At 30.3% G+C, this 24302-nt stretch overlaps 1 protein-coding gene and 1 non-coding gene across 2 annotated transcripts; both read right to left on the bottom strand.

The window, feature by feature from the left end:
- Positions 1–1592: 1592 nt before the first annotated feature.
- On the bottom strand, positions 1593–3299 carry LOC111897337 (NEDD8-specific protease 1). Its single transcript, XM_023893293.2, has 3 exons — positions 3154–3299; positions 2542–2643; positions 1593–2400 (listed from the first exon to the last, which is right to left on the bottom strand). The coding sequence occupies exons 2-3, from the start codon at positions 2615–2617 to the stop codon at positions 1706–1708; spliced, it is 771 nt and encodes a 256-aa protein (XP_023749061.1). The 5' UTR covers positions 2618–2643; positions 3154–3299; the 3' UTR covers positions 1593–1705.
- A 9-nt stretch (positions 3300–3308) lies between these two features.
- On the bottom strand, positions 3309–3381 carry TRNAE-CUC (transfer RNA glutamic acid (anticodon CUC)). The gene has a single exon. It is a non-coding gene; the product is annotated as a tRNA-Glu (tRNA).
- Positions 3382–24302: the final 20921 nt, after the last annotated feature.

The raw sequence follows: 24302 nt of genomic DNA, 5'->3' as shown, positions 1-24302 counted from the left end.
ACCAAATTCCTCATATTTCTCTAATAATATTATTATGTTCCAAATGTGGGGTTTGAAGCTATAATAAGGTGATCAACAACTCATTAGTGGAATAATAAGTAATTTTTTTTGTCTATAACACTAATGATAAATGAAATATTGTAGTTTATATACTAAACTAAGGTTTATTATATAAAAATAATTGGATACTAATCTATGATTAGTAATTACAATTTTTTTATAATCTCTGTTATTTTTTAAATCTTTGATTAGTCATTACGATTTGAAATTATCAATAATGTTTTTATTTTTCAACCGTGGTTTCCATGAGTTTAAACCTAGTAAGACATATAATGGAGTGTAGGTTATTTTTGTTAATATTTCTATTTAATATTTTGGCGATTTCGGCATTCCTATATTACTTTTGAGACAAGTGTCATTGTATCATTAATATTCCTCTCTTTCATTTCTCAAATATATTATTTTCAAAAAGATGCTTACATGATTTTTGCTTTTTACTCAATACAATAATTACTATATATTATACCATGAATTTTATAATTGTAAAAAGGGTATAATATGCTAATGGTATCTTCGTATAGTCGAGGACATTTCGTTAACTAAAACTAAATAGAGGTAATAGCAAATTAGCCCTTCAAAAGTGGTGGTCCTCACAATCTAATATAATTACTTATACAATTATACAATTATACAAACCGCGTTATATCATCAAGAGAATTATTATTCAATAAAAAAATCATATCATATTTAACACGTTTTTAATAAAAATTAAAATACTCGGGTTTTACACTTTTACTGATCCAATGTCCAATCAGTCTCATGAATGTCGAAATCTAGTTACATTTTGGTCGACCGTTGGAAAAGTAAATTAGAAATTTGGTCCCTTTTAATTTACTCAAAATCACAAGTTCCATCCATATTTTGAAACCATCTTAATGTCACCCATAAGTTTGCATTTAGTTGTGAATATGGGATTTATATTTTACTCATATTTGCAAATTCAGTCCAAATTTTAAACTTATTTACATGGGTTAGTGATTTCAAATTTTAGTTTGATCCTGCAATTTTAATAAAACAAGACAAAATTTGTAATTTATTCTTTTGAAACTTAGATCATTAACATCGGTACAATGTCACATGTCATTCAACTCTATCACGTCAGCTTTTGCAAGAATCTCTATACCAATACAATGTCACAATTAGTTTATATATTTTAACAAATACCTAAACTATTTATAGATAATAACTATTCAATAACAAATAAACAAAAATATGATTATTTATAAATTATATAAAAAGTAAGTTTTAGAATAAATAATAATAAAAGAAACTCAATAGGAAAAAGGAAGCATATAGGGCTCCACTTGTGGCTTGAAAGCATTTCAAACAGTTGCATCCGGTGATGATGTTGCTTTCAATTGATGCCTAATAAGCATTTGCAAGAAGAAAAAAACTATCATGTGGATGCTCTAAGCACTTCAATCCTATTATACATAGGCCCAATTACACCTATTATCAATTTTTTTAAACAAGCCCACTTACAAAAATTCAATTTAGGCCCACGAAACCTATCATACTATCAACAACCAATATTAGAAAGATAAATCACACTCTATCTTAATAATGTCTGTATAACACAATTACATATTACAATATCATGAAACCCGGTTTTTTTTGTTTTTTTTTTGTCACAAACCCTATAACATCACTTTTTCTCTCTTAAGCTTCTTATAAGCTCCAAAATCTCCCTACGCATTCCCGATACACTTATTGAAGTAACCCTTTCCTTAACAAACAAAAACCATAAATCATCCTCGTTTTTGTTCCCATCACCATCAAACCACCTACATATTTCCTTAGCAATCGCTAAAACATACAACCCGCAGTCAAACCCATTGACTTGTTGTGGGGTCCGCACGTATTCCATATACCTTGTTTCAGTATCATCCAAATCACAAGTAGCATACGAAACAACTCTTTTGTAAAGCCGTTTCGCATGGTGGTTATTGATACCATGAAAGCTGTCATGGTGGACGAATAAGTTTTTGGTTTGGAAAAATACAAGTAGGCTCCAGTGGGTCCCGCCTTCGGCCACTGCCACGTCATCGTTGTTGTTGACTGGGAAGAAGATGAGTTGTTTTGATGGGAGGTTTAGGGGTTGGAGGAAGTCTGAAAGGGAGTCTGTATCTGGACAGTTTGTTATCCAGAAGGTGATTGAAGGAGGGAGAAAGAGGATTTGTTGTGAATGGAGTGAAGAAAGATGAGTGAAGTAGAATTCGATTATTCGGTCGTTGAGAAAACATGGGTTTTTTAAAATGGTGAGATCTGATTGGAGGAGGATTACATCGTTGTAACTTAGGATTTTTTCATTAGCCATGTTGCAGTTTGTTGATATGGTGTCTATAAACAGAAGGGTAAAATGGTCATTTACTCTCGTAATTAGATTGTACATTTGATGTTTATAAACAAACATGAAGTGAAATTTCAGGGATAAAGAAATCAACAATGAAGAATTCTATGAATCTGGAAGCAACACAATACCTGAAAGACTATGGAGTTTGAAAAGAGAAGGGGGTGGAGGTGGTTGTGTTGCTTTATGTTTCTCCAATTTAAGCATCAATTGCCATTGTCAAAATCCGAAACCTGCAACAACATTTACAATTTACAACAAATTTAATTGAAATTCAAAAACTAAACTCATTGGATGACTTGAAATTCAAGCAACAATAACAACAAATTTGACACCAAATCAAAGCAATTTAATTGAAGATGGCGTTGATTACATTAAACAAATGGACAATGATCATTATTTGGAACTCTAAACAACTAAAACCCACACAATGTTTGGGATTCAAGCATTACACCAATCTCATATGTCCTCTGTCTCAACAAGTCCATATCCTAGAGAACACTAAATAAGTAAGATTCAGGCAACAATAACAACTAAACTTCAAAATCAAAGCAATGATTTTTTCAATTAAACGCAAGATCAAAATAGCACAGGAATGAGATCAAGGGAATTCCGAGATTAGACGAAAGAAAACCCTAGCTTAAGTGGCGCTGTAACAGTTTAATTCGGTGTTCGTGTGCGAATTTACAGACGAATCATACAAATATAAAGAAGAAGGAAAATATATAATCTGAAGGAAATACCATTGTTGCTGCGATGGATCATGGATGTGTTACATCGGCTGGAGAATGAAGGAGAAAAGTGAGAAAAAGTGTTGAATACTTATTTATGAGCTTTGTACAAGAAAAAAGATAACGAAATGGCAAATATCTCGCTCGAGTAAAATTGAGAAAAAAAATTCCGTTGCCGGGACTTGAACCCGGGTCTCTCGGGTGAGAGCCGAGTATCCTAACCAACTAGACTACAACGGATTTGTGAATTAGGTGTCGGATATTTTCTATATATTTTGTACTTACTGATTCAAAGTGAAAAAGAAGTTGTGACTTTTTTATTTTGGTTTGTAAATTTACAAACTCTAACTTGTATCTTTTCACTATACTACTTATATTAAATTTACAAACTCTAACATGAGCTACATCATAAAGTTTTGATGTTATGACGAAAACTAAACTTTTTTATTTAGTGGTGTGGCATCAAAAAAAATTAATGTAAAAACTTTCATATTAAGGATGTTCAAGTTTATCTTTATTGTTATGCATAGAATAGTATATTGCTATAGATGGAAATTATATGAAAGTGTGTTGTCATTTTTCTACATAACCCTAGATTAAATAACAACAATCTTTACATGTTAGTAATATTATATTTTACAAAAGTAGTTGATAAAGTTTTTAAGTTGGTTAGAATATTTTTATGAAAAATAATCATTATAAACTTACTATGAAAATTAAGTTCAATATCATTTTTAAATATATTAATAACTTTCTTCGATTATCACTTGCGACATAGGATATATGTTTGGCAAAACTAGTTGGTACCTTAAAGATTTAGTTTTTTTTTTTTTTTGTATAAAAATGTTCGGCAAAAATAATTGTATTATTTTGAAATGTATAAAATGACATTGTAACGTCCCAAAAATTAAGACTAAGAATTTCGATTTTTAAATTAGTTAAAACCATTATCCAAACAACATTATAGAAACTATGGTGAATCAAAATGTATCAATAACATTCAAGTACATCTCCCTTTCTAATAAACAAATAGGTTGAATCTCCTACTGACATGTGTCAAATTATTTAATTGACACGTGTCTGCCTCTTGAGCTTCTAAAATTCAACGTGTAAATACAACAATACGATTTGATTGCATAACCAGGTCCTAAAAATCAGTAAATCAGTTTTAATGTTACAAATTTACCTGCATTTAAATATAGATAATGCAGATAATACAAATTATGCGACTTCGCATATACTAATCAAAATCCCGCTCACATTTTTCATAGTTTCCTGACGACAAATCAGCGAAAATTTGTAAGTCGATTACGAAAATCCCAGAATTGATGACGAAATTAATTTGATTAATGTCGATTCCAATTCCACCTCCTACTTATATATGTTTTGATTTCTATTCACTGCTCCTTGTCGTCATCATCATGTGCGTACTGTTGGAAGCCAGTTCATCTACAACTAGTAAGTTTTTGATCTCCTGATTATATATGTTTTGCAGTCTATCTGTAACACTCGTAGATCAGGGCTAGTCAATTTAGAGACGATAGGCGTCAAAAATGAATTTTTGATGAAAGATTATTTAGAATGAATAATCTTAACTAAGTTATAGTATATGTTACAAGGTTTCCGTGCATATAAAGAACGCCGAAATCCGAGTTATAACGAAGAAGTTATGACCTGTCGAAGTTTCGCGGCAGAACCGGCACGACGCTGAATGACGTAAAAAGTGAATTTACGTTAGAGTGATATTTAGCCTTAGCAATCTAAACTAAAGTTGTAGAGTGTAGTCTCACCTACGCGTGGATATAAAGAACGTCGAAAACGGAGTTCGTATGAACGAGATATGAATTTTCAAAGTTTATTAAATAATTAATATTTAAAATTTAATTATAAAAGTCGGCATTATCCGAAGAGGAGTCACCGATTTGATCCGAGGTACGCCCCGCGTACTCGCGTACCCCGATGCATGCACCGCCTCGCACTCAAGTGACTTCGGATACGTAAGCCATGACGATCGAGGCAGTACGCCCAGCATACTCCGAGGCTCCAGCCTCCTATAAATAGGATGCGAGGGCAGCCGACTCATTTGCTCTTTTTCTCTCTTCTCTCTCCCGTTTTGCATCGTTTTGCGTGCCAGAAGTACCCCGAAGCCCCGGTATCATTCCCAAGCCCCGAAGCAAGTCCCGAGGTCCCGAAGATCCCGAGAAGTAAGATTCCCGAGCCGAAGCTCTGTCCGCGAGAAGTCCGGTTTTTTGTGAAGATCTTCCAGATCTACCGAAGAATACTACTTCTACAAGCCGTAGTGCTGTCCGATCATCTTTTGATCAAGTGAGTGTGTAGTTACTTTCTTCTAACGCATAAATATTAAGTATTTGTTATAAAATACGTGCTATGTGTATAATATAAAGTTGTTTATATGTGTGGGTGTATAGTCCCTTTCATAAACACGGGTATAATACAAGTATGGTTTGAATGTATTAAGTATATTTTTGGGTGAGTGTGTGGTTACTTTCTTCTAACACATAAACATGAAGTATTTGTTATAAAATACGTGTTATGTGTTTATATATTGTTGTTTATTTGAGATGAGTGTGGAATAGATGTTTTATATAGTTTTTAAATGAGTTAAACTGTATATGTGTTTTATATCTACAAATATGTTGGGTAGAACATGGGTAGATGAGATAGTTGGTATGTGATAAAATGATGAGGTATGAAAGATGATTAAGAATGATATTGGCAGATGCACCAATTAGAGAATATTATAATACTAGCATATGCGCTTAAGAATAATAACGGTAGATGCACCAAGTAGTGAATGTCGTAATCCTGGCAGATGCGCTTATATGATAATCTTGGCAGATGCGCTTATAGGATAATGTCGGCAGATGCGCCTAAAAGAGAATGTCATAAACCTGGCAGTCGCGCCTCATAGTGTATGACGTAATCCTGACAGAGGCGCTTAAAGGATAATGTTGGCAGATGCGCCTTATGTAGAAATGGAAGTTTGTGCTGATTCCTTAGGTCAATCCTTAGGAATGAAGGAAGGAAGGATAGTTGATTAATAGGGTAAAACCTTAAGAAATAAAGAAGATAATGGTGATGGGTAATTGGGTTGATTGTTTAATGGTTGAATATAATAATTATATTATTGTGGGTCGAAAACCCTATATGCTCACCAGGCTCCCAAGTCTGACCCACTCAGTTTTCTTTGCATTACAGGTAATGGCACAAGAGTATAAGTTGGTGGAATTAACGAGAGATTTTGGATTATAGGCCAGTAGTTATGAATAACTGTTGTAAGGTCTATTTTGTTCTGTTTATGCTTTTGGTCTGTATTGAACATGACATCCCGAGATTTTGTTATATAATGAAAATACGTTTCATTAAAGAAATGCTTTGATAATTTTTATCATATTTTGTTTTGGGAACAAATTCCGCAACTGTTTTCTTTAAAAGATTTCTCTGATTTTATAAAACAAAGCATAAACAAATCGGTCTTTTCTAGCCGTGAAAATGGGGATGTCACACTATCGGTATAAATGATTTCTTTATTTCATATAAACGATTTCATTGTTTCATATAAAAGATGTCAAAAAATTATATATATATATATATATATATATATATATATATATATATATATATATATATATATATATATATATATGGTTGTGTGTGTTTGATGCTATATTAGACCCAAATATATTTTTTATTTTCTCCGTACATATTGCATTGTATGTGTTTGATAAAATGCCCATGAGAACTTTTATGTGTGTCATTGTACAAAATTTGCTATTGGAAGTTGTGTTTGGTTAGTATTTAGATATTATGTGTCTGGATATTCATTATTATTTTTTGTTCAAGTCATTTTACAGACAGAAAAACACAGCAAAGTAGACTCATCCTCTTACTCGCTTTTGTTTATGTCTTTATATAAAGGAAAAACTAACATTTCTCTTCGCTATTTACCACGTCTGGTTAAATAATGTTCAACTTTTCGTTAGTTAATGTTTATCATTGACTATAACCTCTCAAAGGGTGATGGGAATTTCAACATATTGTCTCTTTGAATCACTAATGTTGTAGTAATAGGAAATGAAACATGTTTCGTATAATACATTGCTACTTTTTTACATTTAGTTTTTTATAATTAAATCATAGTTTTTTTTTTCAACAGCCTTAATTACATGGGTTTTGTACTGTGGTTCATGTGGATGAAATTAATCTCACTGTCATCTATAATAACATAAGACAAGACAATTTGGTGTTGTGTGCACAATGCACCAATCTATTAGCTACTCATACGGTTGCCAATTTTTTTAGGACTAATAAGGTAGCTTGATCTGCCACTTTATTTTATATACTTATTTTTAATCTATATGGTCTTTCCACAAAACACTAAAATGGTATGAAATATTACTTATGAGATAGTTTCTTTAAAAAAGTTTCTTCATGAGGCTATAAATAATTTTTTTTCATGTGTTGTTGCAACCAACATTATTAATAAATGAACAGGAAAATGTCTTGGGGATGAATATTGTTATGCAAACTATGGTGGATGACATTGAATATCTATGTTCAGAATCTTTGGCTCAAGTGTGTGGTATTTCTTATGGTCTCTTCTTTTTTCATAAATTTATTTTACACATATGATTAAGAGAGCAAGGGGTAGTTTGGTAAATAATCATGTTTGCTAAAAAATAGATTTTTTTATTGAAGTTTTTTATATTTTGGTTTAAATGTTGTTGGATTAAAGTTGGAGGGAAGTATTTCAACTATAGAAATATTGTTATAAAAAATCTAATGCAGGAAGGAGGAAAATGGTAACTATGTAGTTAACACGAAAGAGTTAAAATGCTTAATTTGATAGTGGCATGATAGATTTATTGTGTCTTTTTTTCAAGCCTATCCAATGAACCAAAGTCTATTATTGTTTTTGGTGGTGGTAAGGGGACAAAGATAGAAAAAAAAAACCTTGGCATTTTGGAAGGCATCATAAAAGAAAAGGTTGGCTGAAGAAATAGGAATGTTGTATAGTCAAGGTGATGGTCAATACTAACTTTTGTCTAACAAAATGAATAATTGAGATGACAAAGAATCTTTCATTTTCTGCAAAAGAATTCAAAAACTATTGAGAAAATTTTCCTTATAATTATGCATAATTTATTGTAGTTTATGGATCAGCATTGACTTAATTCTGAATACTTGAAAGTTCATGAGATGTACACTTAAAATGTATCCTTATTCCTTTCTACTTCAGAACTTTATACATTCGGCTAAATGTAAGAAATAGCGACGCACTTTCGTCTATTTGTATAATATAACATCCAACTTTCATATTACTCTATAACACCATTTAAATTCCAGTTTCTTTTTTATTCAAAACTTTACTTTATTTCATATTTATCAAATATATCATCCAACTTTCATATTGCGATTGTTGTATTTTAATAATTACTTGGTTTTTAAACAATCATCATGTTATTAGGTTGGTTAAAATAAACTTTATTTGTTTGTTTATGCTAAATTGAAATTGTTAAAAATCCTATTAAACTAAACAGAATAAACTAAAACCCACGTATTAACAATGTTTGAAAACTATTAGTTGAGTTTTTTTTTTGTATTACTTTTACATTTCTTTTGTGGCCATTGAACTAAACAAAAACAAACAAGTAGCAAGCTTGCGTGTCTTCAATAAGATTACATGGTACAAAAACAAACTATATATATATATATATATATATATATATATATATATATATATATATATATATATATATATATATATATATATATATATACACACACACACGAATAGTTTTGTTTTGTCATGTGTCACTCTAATGCACTTCCTAATTTATACTATGCTACATGTCACTTTATTGTTTCCTTAATTTAGATTTGCCACGTGACTTTTTTTAATATAAGTTACAAACTGTGGTTTCCACGGGTTATAACCTAGTTAGAGTAATATAAAAAACATCCAAGTACATTAGAGTAATATAAAAATGCGAAACGATGTGGTGTGTGCACTGCAATCATCCTGGGTTCTTTCCTTTCGAACCAGAAGTACCTGAAACATGAATTGAAAATCGTAAGCACAGTGTTTAATGAGTTCCCAAAATACCACATATCAAACATATAATGGCCCCCGCCCGGCATCGAGCCCCACTCGAAACAGATCTGTCAGTCATCATGTCTCGCTTGGCATTGGGCCCCGTTCGGTACACATATAAACAAATAAACATATCATATATACTTATAAAGCTAGCATTTTTTTCTTGAATCACATGCATTTGAAACCCCCTAATTTTTTTCCTTTCACCATATTCATTTGAAACTCCCATGACTTTTCAATTTCTTTATAATAATAATTATAATTTGGTAATTAGGTTAAATAAATATTAAATCTAAAGTGTATTCATATATAAACTAAATTTCAATATTAAAATAATATCTTTAATTCTACTTATAAAATTATGTTTTTTAACTTTTAACATATTATATTTAATTTATTAGTTTTAATATATTGTTGGATGTAAACCATTATCATTTTAAAGGTATATTTTTTGAACAATTTGTATAAAATACTTAAATTATTAATTAAAATATAACATTATAGGCTCAACTTAAATATGAATTTTATTTAACTTAAACAACCCAAAGATTATTTTATAAATAGTTAAAAGTGATAAATTGTAATGTCTTTCTAATAATGATTGTAAATTGGTTAATAAGGTTAAATAAATATCAAACATAAAGTGTAATCATAAATAGACTAAATTTCAATTTTAAAATAATATCTTTACTTCTATTTATAAAGTTATGTCTTTAAATTTTAACATATTATACTTAATTTATTAGATTTAAAATATTATTGCATGTAAACCATTATCAGTTTAAAGCTATAATTTTTGAACAGTTTGGACAAAATACTTAAATTGTTAATTTAAATATAACATTACAGTGTCAACTTAAATATAAATTTCAGTTCCACTAAAAAAACAAAATAATAATTTGTAAATAGTTAAAAGTGATAAATGCAAAAACTAAATTGTAATATCAGTTCAACTAAAATATTTCCTAAATATATTTATATAATCGTTAAAAATTTTCAAATAAGTAGTTTAAAATAACTTATAATAACAATAGTTAAAAATAACTCTATATAAATGATTATATTGTTACATTTAAAATCAATTAATAATGCTTGATGTTTTAAATAATTATAATGATAGATATTATAAAACATTAAGCAAATAAATTTTAAAAAATTAGTTAAAAATAGCGACTATAAATAATATTAAACCATATATAATATTTAATTTTATTGATGTGTAACTCGCGAGTAGAAGTCATTCAAACGATTGAGATTATGACGTTATAATAGATTTATATATTATCATATAATTCAAAATAATCAATATATTATATCAAATTAATATACGAATTATTATATCAAATTTAACAACAACGTTAGTGTTATATTTTAAAAAAATATATATTTGTAAAGACTTTAACTATATAGGTGTTTCTACGCATTACAACGTTAACTCAAATATAAAATTCAGTTCATTTTAAAAAAACCAAAGAATATTTTTTAAATAGTTAAAAGTGATAAATTGTAGTGATAAAAGCAAAAACTAAATTGTAATCTCAATTTAACTAAAATATTTCTTAAATATATTTTTATAATCTTTAAAAGTTTCCAAATAAGTAACTTAAAATAACTTACAATAACAATAGTTAAAAACAACTCTATATAAATGATTATATTGTTAGCTTTAAAGTAAAAAAAAAAAAACAATGTGTGATGTTTTAAATAATTATAATGATAGAAATTAAAACATTAAGCAAATAAATTTTAAAAAATTAATTAACAATAAAAACAACTATAAATAACATCAAATCATATATTATATTTAATTTTTTTCATGTGTACGTAACTCGCGGGTAGAAGTTATTCAAATAATTGAGATTATAAATGTATAATAAATGTATATATTATCATATAATTCAAAATAATCAATATATTATATCAACTTAGTATATACAAATTATTATATCAAATTTAACAACGACGTTATTGTTATATTTAAAAAAATCATATATTTGTTAAGACTTCAACTATATAGGTGTTTCTGCGCAACGCGCGGGCATTCGCCTAGTAATCATATAAACATATGCAATAATCAAAAGGATAAATAGCATACATGATAGTCATCGAGCCCCGCCCGGTAAACATATAAACACATAACACATGCAAGAGTCATGCACACAACTAGCATCCTAAACATAACAAACCATGGGTCGGCATTAGTGTCTTTGATTTGCTAAACACAGTGAGGAAACATTCTAGTTGTTGAATCTCTCAAATAAATCTCGGTCTACTGGTCCGGAAAATCTCCGCACTAACATCATCAAATCCTGGTATGTTGGTCCGGAAAACTCACTTCTATACATCAATGTTTGGAATGAGTTGTGCAATTCTTCGAAATCGTTTATGTGGGGACATGCAAATGTTGAAGATGAAAATTAAATTACGTACTAAATAATTTCCTTTTATTTAAATTAATGTAACATTTTTCTTACTATGTAATTTTTATTTTTATTTAAATTAATGTAATGTCTTAAATTTAATTAAAATCTAGTATTTTAATTAATTTATTTATTTATTTTTATTGAAAAAGATATGGTATGATGAGTATACCAAGTAAATATGGTGTGGATGTAGTGATAAAGTGTCACTGACGAATAATATGATGAAAATCTTTCATGTGTCGTATAGTAGGTATACTGTTATACCCGAAACCATATATATATATATATATATATATATATATATATATATATATATATTCTAATAAAAGAATAGTTTTATTCTCCTATTAACAAGTGTCATAGTATTACAACTTCTTATTAATATTATATGTACCTATCATGCCACTTGTCAACCTATTAATTATCCATTTCAAATTTTAAATTTCTCATTCTAATTACATTAAATTAATAATCGATTCTCCATTTTAAATTTTAAATTTTCTCACTCTAATTATATAAATTAATAACATTAGATTAAAAAATAAAATTAAATTAATACAGATTATAAGATAATATAATTTTATGAATTTATTTAAATCAACGATTATAATTTTATATTAACTAAAAAGATATCACTTAAGTAATAATTTATTTAAAATTATTGACTAATACTTTTGATTTTTCAATATGAAAGTTTAATTAATTTTATAACTGTGGTTCTCACGAGTTATAAACTAGTGTGTGTGTGTGTGTGTGTGTATATATATATATATATATATATATATATATATATATATATTACACCAATCGTCCTTAGTGCAAATGGCAAAAAACATATTTAGTCCCTATTTTAAAAAATTAACTCAGACCGTCTCTCGTTTACTTAAAACTTGCACGCTTTGATCCTAATATGTCTTTTTGTTGCAATTGTAGTCTGTGACACATTTGAAAGGACCATTTTGCCCTTGGATATTTATTTTTAATTAATCTAATATTATTTATAACTTGTAAAAAAAACAACCCTCTCTGATCTCTGTCTTTTTCATATGTTGGAAAATACCGCCACCACCTCCGATGTTTTTCAACACAAAACACACACACACACATGTGTTCTGATCAAGAAAACAAGAAACACAAAACATACACACACATCGGAAAAAAGAGAGAAGGTTTTCTTAGAGTAGATTAATTCCATCAAGGATTCAGTTGTGTCGTTGCGTGCATCAAAATCATCGGCGAATTCTCCGCCATTCCTTAAAGAAAATCCCTTTTTGAATCTGTAAACCTCAAATCACCTTCACTTTGACTTGAAGAAGCTATCGACCTACGAACTGAATCCTTAATGAAGCGATAATCCACACCCTGAGGTAAATTTTCCCCACCGACTTACACCATCTATGAGGAAGATGAAGTGGATTCAAAGAATGAGCAAGATGAAGTGGTGGTGGACGGAATCGTACTAGATTTGGTTCCGTCGATCAGAATCCTCTTTCTTCTTCTGCGACTTGTTAGTTCTAATTTGCAGGTTTAGGGTTTAGTTAGGTTTGATTTGTAGGTTCAGGGTTTGATCTTTGAGGTTTGATTTTTCTGATTTGCATGTTTGGGGTGTCGTCGGATCTGTGTAGAGGAAAGGGGTGGGATGGGTTCAATGATGTTCGGGGTGAGGCAGACGATAGAGTGTGAGAGACAAAGATGAACTTGCTCTCGTCGACCTCTTCAGTGGATGCAGGTTCGCCATTTTTGTTTTCATGAGAGCTTGGGCGATGAAAGAAGTTTGGGGAAAAGAGGGGGGGGGGGTCTGATGGATGAAGTGAAATATTTATTTATTTTTCTTTTCTCTTTTAGTTTAAAATGAGAAACAAATAAAAGAAAATTTTAAAAAAATATATTAAGGGTGAAATAGACTTTTTATGTCCAGAGGGATGAAGTGTGCAACTTTTAATCAAACGAGTAACGGTCGGAGTTAATTTTTTAAAATAAGGATTGAACGTACGTTTTAACACAAGCACGAAGGACGATTGGTGTAATTTACCTATATATATATATATATATATATATATATATATATATATATATAGAGAGAGAGAGAGAGAGAGAGAGAGAGAGTTAGGTTCAAATGTGGATTGACATCTATTGTGCGGACGTATGGACAATGCAATTATGTGAGAATGATAAAGAAAATACGTTGCTTGATAATGTGAATACGTCCATTCTTACATAATTATTGTAATTATCATGCATTCTCACTAATTAAATCGTCTATAAGGTTATTATAGACTTTTTTATTATTCTCATTCTGTCAGAATGTTGTTAGAATGTTTATTGAGTCGTATTCTGTAAAAATGAAAATGAGTGAAAAACGATACGTGAGAACAAAAATGAATAAAAATTAGTGAGAATACATAAAAATGACGATAGTTGTGTGAGGTTGAATGTATTTAAATTAGTAAAGAACCTATTCTCTTAGTAATTTTCATAGAATATCATTGTCCACACGTCTACATAATAGTTGTTCATCCACATTATAACATAACTCTCTCTCTCCCTCTCATTCTCTCTCTCTCTCTCTCTCTCTCTATATATATATATATATATATATATATATATATATATATATATATATATATATATATATATATATATATATTTGATTGTTATATAACACATAGTAAGAAAGTAATATATAAGTTTTATTAACATAAAAATACTAAAACATATATTTTAAAATTTTTATTCCAAAACATATTAAATACTTATAAAATCATACAAAAAGAATTCATAAAACTCACCATACGATTAATATATTTGATTTATTGATAAACATAATAAAATTTTTAATTTTTTATGCAACAAAATATATTTTTTCAATTATTAATATTTTTTCGACTTTTCATATTTGAATCACAAAACTACTTTAAACATATGAATATTTTTATAGGTAAATCTTATTTATAAACTACCCTTAATTTTTTATTTAGTCATACCATATTTTAGATGCATAGTATTATAAAATCGAGAAAGAAACCCTTTGCAGATCCTCAACACAAAAAAAATATATGATCGTAATTTCCTAAAGAGTAAACATTTTCAAAAAAATCCGTATATATTTTTCATGTGGTTTAACCTCTTTGTAAAGTTACGTTTCAAACCATTTAACTATATACAACTTTAAATATATATATTAATTGAAGTTAAAGTTATCAAATCTATGTTCAAAATAGTTCCTGTTTACTCCTCTTTTATTGAACTCTTAGTCAGGAACCAATAAAAATGAAGACGAAAGAATTCAATATGATTGAATTTATTTACATTTTCAAGGACGGAGGGAGCACCATCCCATCTCTTTCAACCCACTAGTTATATTAATGGGACATTAGTTTTTCTTTCTCTATTCTTTTCCACCCCTTTCATCTCACACCATATTGAAAGCTTGAAACTCCTCAATCATTCAATCTCTCTCTCCCAACTCACTTTATTTTTTTAATTTTAAAATAAATACAAATTATACAAAACTATATAAAACTAATAAACAAAATATTAAAAACATACAAAACTATAATAAAACTATAAGTTTTTATATATGAAGCACAAGTAAAGAGGGTAAAGAGAGAGTAAAGTTAGTAGTAAGTTACACGAATAGCTCTTATGGTTTATGGTAATTTGCGCGTTTGGTTTCTACCTTATTTTTTAACTTTGAAGGTCCCTATTATTTGTTTTGGTTACGTGTTTGGTCTTTGTCTTACCTAAAAAGACTATTTTGCCATTGATTTTTTAATTTATTTAAATAAACATACCCCAACCCTACCCATCATATTACCTTACCTACCCTACCATTTTTTCTCATTTAAATAATAGTCTTCTTAGGTAAGACATAAACCAAACGCGTAACTAAAACAAACAGTAGGGACCAAACGCATAATAAAAGCAAATAGTAGGGACCTTCCAAGTTAAAAAAATAAGTTATGAACCAAGCGCGCAAATTACCCAAACCATAAGGACCATTCGTGTAATCCACTCTAAAGTTAGCCGATTACATAACCTACATTTGGCTTCAATTGTTCTTACCACTACTTCGTCCACCCTAAGGCCATGCGGAGCGTAGCGGGAAACAGGTGCGGGAGCGCTTCCCTCTCACCGGAATACCCATCGTCGGTGAGGTGAGCAACCTGCAAGAAGGAGGTGGGGGGGCGCTCTCTCTCTCTTATTTCTATTAGCCAGTTTTTTTTTTAATATCTATAAAATTATATACCTACTAAAACAATATATCAAAATTTATGGTTTTTAATTCCCACTCATTTCTCAGGTTTAGATGAGGAAAAGGAAAATGAAGGAAATAATGATGTGACCCACAAAAAGTGAGTGAAACTCCACCATACCTCCAGTCTAATAAATTTGTGAGACGGAAAGAAAGAAAAAAGTGAATTTGTATTGTCTATATTTTTCTGTAAAGACGTACACAAATACTTTCATGTGCAAACAAATATATGTTTCTTATTTCACACACATATGTAGGCCTCCATTAATAATGAATGTACCTTATGATGGCAATTATTTTGTTTGATTCAATGATATCAAACAATATAGATTGATTTTAAGTTTTTAACAACTTTTAGGTTGTAGGTTTGAATATTATAAATTCATAAATCATCTAACAAGCAAAAGAAAAAAAATGGTGTCTTGCTTTTTTGAGTTTCTTTTTTAAACACTAAAATACAAAAAACATAAAGTTTCAAGACACCATTAACCCATTAAGTGATATAAAGATGGATCGATTACAAGACGTCATTCAACTTGCATGTCATATATTAAAGAAAAGTTGATGCTTTTTTATTTCAGTTTTGGAATTTCACTATAAAACCAGAAATTTTGTGAACCCAAAACCAAAATTCAAACACAAACAAAAACATTGAACCGACAAGCTTTAACATCCCAACTTTTGTAAGAATTATATCCTATTAATTAAATAGTTGAAAATGCAAGCTTCAGGTTATTTTACCCACTTATTCACTATATATGAAGAATATATGTCCAAAACTACAAAGTAATTGAGGAGAAAATATTATATATGTTGGAACATTAGGCTTTAAAGTAGAAGCATAAAAGAAGTTGTGGGCTAGATTTTATATAGAGAACTAAGAGAAGGTGGGAAATTGGAAAAAGAAAGGTCATTGTTTCGTTGTCCATTGTTAAACTTGCAAAATAGAGAAATTATGAAATTTTGATGTTTGGGGATTTTTGGCAATACAATTTGATGAAACCTAGCTATTAGAGATCAATGAGCTGGTTTGAAGAAAATGTGGTCCTTTTTAATTTGAAGAAAATGTGTTCCTTTCATTGCATGTTTCATTTTTTACACAAATTAATGAAATTGGAGAACTATATGTAACAAATCTTACTAGCTTTAAGTTATAACCTATGCCATTTGACTCAAATTATGACATATTTACTTCTATTCGAAGGAAAACTTTATTTAGCAAAATCGTAATTTATTATAAAATTTGTCGATAGAAAATGGATTGATATATAAGATTATTTGTAAATGGAGCCTTGTTAGCATGTGAGAATTTATCGGTGTGAGCCATTTATATAAGAGCTCTTGACATAAAAGTTTTTAAGTTTGTCAAAATATGAAGGTTTTTTCCTAAGGATGATTTTAGGTGTGTTAAAGCCTAAAATTTGTTAAGTTTTTTTTCTCATTTTTTCGTTAAGTTTACAAATTTGAAAAAAAAAACCCTTAAATATGAAATCAGATTTGCACAAAAAAAAATCCTTAAGTTTACAAATCTTTTATGTTTTTACCTTAACTATGTTTTCCAAATTTGACATAAACATTCTTACGTTTGACAAATTTTGTCAGTTTCATCCCTAGAAACCTGTTATTATAGGTAACAAAGGAAAAAAAAAAAAAAAAAACTTGACAAACTTTGGACATTAACGAATATAAAATCGTCGCATTGAAAAACAGATAAAATTTGACAAACTTAAGGACTTTTGTGTCAAAAAAAAACCCTTTTAAATAAATACTATAGTTATTGCACTTTCAAGATACCATACACATTTCTTTAAATATCTCCTAATGTGCATGAAACGATTCCCTTTTGCCTTGATAAATATCGATGATATTATGTCATGCTCTCAATTAAAAAAAGTGCTTTTTGGGAAAGAGACGACCCATGTTGATTTATGTGTTCACGAATCTATGAGGTATGTTAAAGAGCCAAAGTTTTGCACGATCTCTCAAAGTGAAGGAGAATGCCATTAAATTGATAGTGTCCTTTGTGTTACATTGGGATTTCATTATAGTGTAAACAACTAAAACTCCTTTAAATTTTTATGTAGTTCCTCGCTTTTTAGTCCATGGAAGTTCAATAATAGATGAATAGAAGTTCAATAATAGATGAATAAGCCTGACTTTAAGGTTAAAATTTTCTATTGTAGGGAAATGGTTAGTGTAAAGAGTGGTTGTTGTATGAATTTAATTGTTGCCCATTCTTGTAAAAGTTTCTCATGTTTGTATACCATAGGTGTTTCTAAGAGTTTTTGTTCGTATATTGTAAGATCCTGAATTAAGAGTTATACTTTTTGACATTGATTATAACCGAAAATATTTTTGTAATTGGTTAATTATTCAAGAAAATTTATTTTTATAAAAACGTGTTTGTATGCATAAATATATTCAAATACGTTTACTATGAAATAGGTATTTGTGTGTGTATATATATATATATATATATATATATATATATATATATATATATATATATATATATATATATATATATATATATATATATATATATATATATATATATATATATATATATATAGGGTTAGGTTCATTTGAGACCACTTATATTTTGTGAGACCGTGAGACGCATTTGTTTATTTTTTTTTATTTTTTTTTATTTTCTTTATTTTTTTTAGTTAATTCATGTTCCGAAAATAATATTTAAATAAAATTTTTTTTGATTTTTCCATTTATTTTGCATTTTAAAATGATTTTTAGAATATGTACAGTGTAATATTCTATTTAGAATATTTCACGTATTTTTCAAAAAAAATAGAATTTTATTTTTTATTTTTTTTAGTTAATTCAAGTTCCGAAAATAATATTTAAAAAAAGAATTTTTAGATTTTTCCATTTATTTTGCATTTTAAAATTCTTTTTTAGAATATGTCAGTGAAATATTCTATTTAGAATATTTCACGTATTTTTAAAAAAAAAACGGATTTTTTTTTATTTATTTTTTATTTTTTTTATATTTTTTTAATATTTTTTTTAGTTAATTCAAGTTCCGAAAATAACATTTAAAAAAAGAATTTTTGGATTTTTCCATTTATTTTGCATTTTAAAATTATTTTTAGATTTGGTCTCACGGTCTCACAAAATTAGAATGGTCTCAAATAAACCTGAACCTATATATATATATATATATATATATATATATATATATATATATATATATATATATATATATATATATAAGTGTATTTCACACAATTTTACATAACTACGTATTCACAAATAGGTATTTAGAATATAAAAAATATTTTTATAAATAGGTATTTTGCATAAAAAAACGTTTTTTTTTATAATTTTATATAGAAAAAAAATGTTTTTTACATGAAAATATGTTTTTTTGTATAAATATTATTTTATAAAGCAAAAAGCATATATTGTTATGACGAACTCCAGACGCATGTTTAGCTCTATCACTCAAAAGGTCTCAATCCAATAAGCGTCCGAGAATCCGTTCTGCATAAGATAAACAAGGGCTAAGTCATACAGTCATATCGAGGGTTAGACAACGACATAGCTCTTCAATGCCTAAATAAGATTGTGATTCTTAGTGTTGCCTTAATGCTATATAAAATGTCCCTCTTCTGGACTTACTTCCCCCAAATTATTACGTCTCTAGGGTATTTATAGGTTGCTCACTGTTAGAAGAGTTTATATCCTTGACCGGTTCTTAATCTATTATCCGGTTTACAGGCATGTACGCATCTTGTCATTTCCATATTTATTTTAGACAAAACTGCACAAATGGTCCCTGTGGTTTGCTAAAAATTGCCACTTTGGTCCAAAAAGTTTTGGACTAGCACCACAGGTCCAAACTTTTCATTTTGTTGCGAGTTTGGTCCAATTTACTTTAAAAAAATTTGTAATGATGATTTTACCCTTCTTTTTTGTTTTTTTTTCAATTTTTTTTATTTATTTAGATATTTTCATAATTAAAAGAAAATAACTCTCTCTCTCTCTCTCTCTCTCTCTTCTTCTTCTTCTTCTTCTTCTTCTTCTTCTTCTTCTTCTTCTCTGACTGGATGCCAAAGAAACCTCCATAGTTGTTGCTAATTCCGACGAGGTCAAAAGGGAGCAATAAACATTGCTTATATCTTCTTCCTCTTTTGATTAGAGTTGTCAAACATACATGGGGTTGTCGAGAAACGTAACCCAATAACTCCAAAACATTTTCTTCCCTTGTTCTCCTTCTTCGATCGACAAAGATACCGGCGAGGAAAAACCTCACCGACTGCCACTATTGTTGTTTGCTCTCTTCAATCGAACCTCTGATTTTTCCCCTACTCCAGTCGAAGAGCATCACCCAAATACCCCCTCGTCACTGCTATACCCGATCTCCAAGCATCTCTCTCGTGTAGACCTCTAGTAAAGAATAAGAAGCAAGATCCAGTTAAGACAACCTCCCCCATCTCTTCTTTATTTACTGAGCAAAACCTGTGAGCATTCGACCAACCCACAAGCCTCCCCACCTGCACCGATGTTTCATTGCTCGACCTCCCTTTCATCTCCAACTCGTCTATCTCCCTCGTTTCTCACTTCTCCGGCAGAGAGAGCCACCGCAGTTGACTTGGCAGCTCATCCGCATCCCCCTTTCGCGACCCACCACCATCCAACATCCCAAATCCAAATCCATAATGGGTGTTCTTCGTTCTTGATTTTGGATCTGATATAAAACCCAAATCCAAAAGTTGAAGGTAGGTATGTTCTTGGTTCCAAATTTGAAACGAAGATGGAGAAGGGTAGACCTAAAACAAAATCCACACACAAAACCTTACCTGAACCGAAAACCCACCATCGATTCGAAGAGAAAGGAAAACCCACCATTGATTTTGGATCTGAAATAAATCACTACACTTGTTGCCTTATGTTTTTCTTTCCTACCGACGAAGAGGTGGTGAGGTCATGTACAGTGGAGTTTATGGTGGTCATGGTGGTGTTGTGACAGGCGAATAGTGGTGGATGTTCACGGTGGTCACCACAACAACACCACCGGTGTCAAAACCACTAGTGCCCCATTCTTTGTTTGTGAAACAGGTACGAAAGGAAGAAAGGAGATGAGTCAATAGAGAGGGAGACAGGCAGTTGTGTGTGTGTGTGTGTGAGAAAGAGAGAGAGAGAGAGAGAGAATTATTATCTTTTTTATTTTTCTTTTAATTATGAAAATATTTAAATAAAAAAAATGAAAAAAAAAACAAAAAAAGAAGGGTAAAATCGTCATTACAAAATTTTTTAAAGTAAATTGGACCAAACTTGCAACAAAACGAAAAGTTTGGACCTGTGGTGCTAGTCCAAAACTTTTTGGACAAAAGTGACAATTTTCAGTAAACCACAGGGACCATTTGTGCAGTTTTGTCTTTATTTTATTTGTTTCGTACCATTTCTTTTGCATGTTTCCTAGGATATGGTTTCGATACTTGTGTACGATATATTCAAATTTATATTCATCCAATACAAGCCATGATACTTGAAACCCCGACCTGGTAAGTATCACGCTGGTAATGGATTTCATCAGACTATCGCCCTGGTACACCATGAAGCCCCCTAGTCTGAAGGGTAGAAGAATATTTTAACACCTATAAAATCATGCCAAATTTAAACTTTTAAAAACATTTCAAAACCATCAATCATTACAAAACTTGTTTTCAAAATGTATAATATCAGAGTATCCCAGAAACATAAACAGAAATATGAGGAGTTGTATGATCACACCTTTGCCTTTCCGCGATCCCTTGATGTACCTGAAACAATAGACTGGAACTGTAAGCCCGAAGCTTAGTGAGTTCTCCCAAAATACCGATACATTGCACATAACACATATACAAATAACAGCATGTACTGGGTCCATAGCTTTACAGACTGGATTACCCCTGGGCCCACAGTGTGAGTCTGGATTGTTTTTTGGACCCACAGATCACATCTGGATTGCCACCGAGCCCACAGTATGAGTCTCCTTCAACTCGTATCTAGAATGCTCCCGAGCCCACAGTATGAGTCTGGCATGCCCCACCTGGCCCTCAGCTCGTATCTAGAATGCTTTCGGGTTTGTTGGTTACCACACGAAGCAGTATCACCTTAACTCATCCCACAAAATATGTCGACATATAACACAACTAATGCACATATTGTCACACCCCCGAACCAGACGGCGGAAACGTCCGAGGGCTCGCGTGACTTAAATCGAATATCATCACAATGAATATACATGAATCATAACATAATCATCACCATGCATTAATATATTACAATTGGAATTGTTCACATCAAGTACATTGTTTTAACGTTACAAACCCATACATAAACCGTTTAATAGTTTTCAATAACAAAACACACTAACATACTTGGTACTTATTCATCGGCTTACCTGTTACCTAAGAATACAAGTTATTTTGAAAAACGGTCAACATATGGAATGTTGGTGAGTTCATAAGCAATGTTGTGATAAAATGATTTGTGTAGTTTGTAAAACCCAGAAAATCCGATATTTTCTGAAAATACCATTGTTTATAAAAAAAGGGTGTGAAGATCCGTAAATATATGCATAATGATTTCAACACATGTATAATTGAAAAACCTTGTATTAACCATACAAGTGCACAATGTTGAACTTCCCCGGAAAACCCGATGTTTTCCGATAATGCATGACATACTTGTTTACGAGTTTCTATACCGCTACAACGAATGATTATTGTTTACTCTTCCTTGATTACTCGGGGGTGTTGGATTAATTACGGGGTGTGAGTCGTTATAATCATGCATTGATAATGACGAGTTATAACTACCGACTACGAACGATCCTTATAGGCGTCGCCCGTTATCACTCACTTAATCCAAACAACCTTGATTACTATCGATAAACAACCTAAATATGTTTACTTTGATTACTCATAAGCCTAGCAAACGAGGAGAAGAGGAGTACAAAGTCCTGCTACTTCCGTGAGTTCACTCTAGGCTGTCGGGGATGCGAAAGACTCGTTGGCCCATCTCGCATTTGATTACTTTGACCTTACTGGCAATACTATTGGGTCACTAGGGCCTAATAGCACTTGAGAGCCATTGAAGGTCCCTTTATATGGAATTGGGTCATAGAAGGCCCAATAACATATAATCATTATCCCTTAGGCCCAAAGATCATGTTAATGGACTTGCAAGGTCCAACAAGCATGATTTGAAACTTTCAAGCTCAAGTGTCGAATGCTTACTTGTCTTAGGTATTGCATATCTACTGGAGAGTTCGATCTAACAATTGTTGTTTTGTATAGACTCGAGACCAATCGATTTGTTTATAACGATATTTGGAGTTATACGTGTATTTGTCTTTCAATTTTTGTAAACCGTAGATTAGTATTTTTGACTCAATATTCTATAAATAAATTAATTGGTTTAAAAATAGTGGTTTAACCTTTTCAGCCCCTTTCTTTTTATAAAATAACAAATGTAGTCCTTAATATAAAAGAAAAGTCATTTTAGGCCCTTAAAACATTTTCTTGACACTTTTGCATGATAGATTCGTCGAAAAGGTATTTTTAACTCGAAACTTATTCTGTTGACAGTTTCAGCCCCTTGCAGAATGGTATTTTCCGGTTGAAGCCCAACTTTTTGCAATTTTTACACTTTTAGCCCAAAATCCAAAAACTTTACATTTTCGATCCTTTTTGGAAATGAAAACCATCTTTAACCCTTGAAATAGTTTTGTTACACTTTTTATCCCCTGTTTTGAATAGTTTACTACTTCAGCCCTTTTAAATGTCATATTTTCGCAATTTTGGGCTTATTGGGCCGAAAGCCCAAAATTTAGCCCATTAAGCTAATATTTACATTTTAAGTCCTTTGAAGATCATAATGTTCAGAAAAGCAATTATTGTAACTGTTTTGACCCTTTAGACCTTTAAGAAAACGTGAATTAGCAACTTTTAGCCCAACTTTTGTATATTTGACAATTGAAGCCCAAAAATGAGTTTTGTGGTGAAATATGTTTATCACAATCTTATAAGTTATTATTCTTGACTAGTTTAGTGTAAGATAACTTAGATCATGTTTGATTTCCTTCTTATGTCATAGATCTCGAGATTTCTTCCCTTTTTGTTTACGTATTCAACACAGGAACACATAAAGTCACACATACATGCATAAAATCATACATAGCATACATATACACATAGATCTACACATTTTCTTGTATTCTCCCCCATAAAACATATAAAAACCGAAAAGAGAGGGGTATGAAGCTCACCTTGAGTCGTGGGTTCGGTTTTTGAAGAGAGAAATGAAGAAGATTCGATCCTAGCAAGCCTTCTTGGAAGCTCTCGAACTTAGAGGCTTC

This window comes from Lactuca sativa, chromosome 6 (assembly GCF_002870075.4).
Source record: "Lactuca sativa cultivar Salinas chromosome 6, Lsat_Salinas_v11, whole genome shotgun sequence".
NCBI lineage: Eukaryota > Viridiplantae > Streptophyta > Magnoliopsida > Asterales > Asteraceae > Lactuca > Lactuca sativa.
The sequence above is the reverse complement of the archived record's forward strand: the minus strand, read 5'-3'. Positions and strand labels throughout refer to the sequence as shown.

Bases quoted from the DNA above. Each gene is read 5' to 3' on its own strand.
- LOC111897337 (XM_023893293.2), bottom strand. From the start codon at position 2,617: ATGCTTAAATTGGAGAAACATAAAGCAACACAACCACCTCCACCCCCT. The intron at 2,401-2,541 runs GTATTGTGTTGC...TTCTGTTTATAG, and splicing joins CAAACTCCATAGTCTTTCAG to ACACCATATCAACAAACTGC.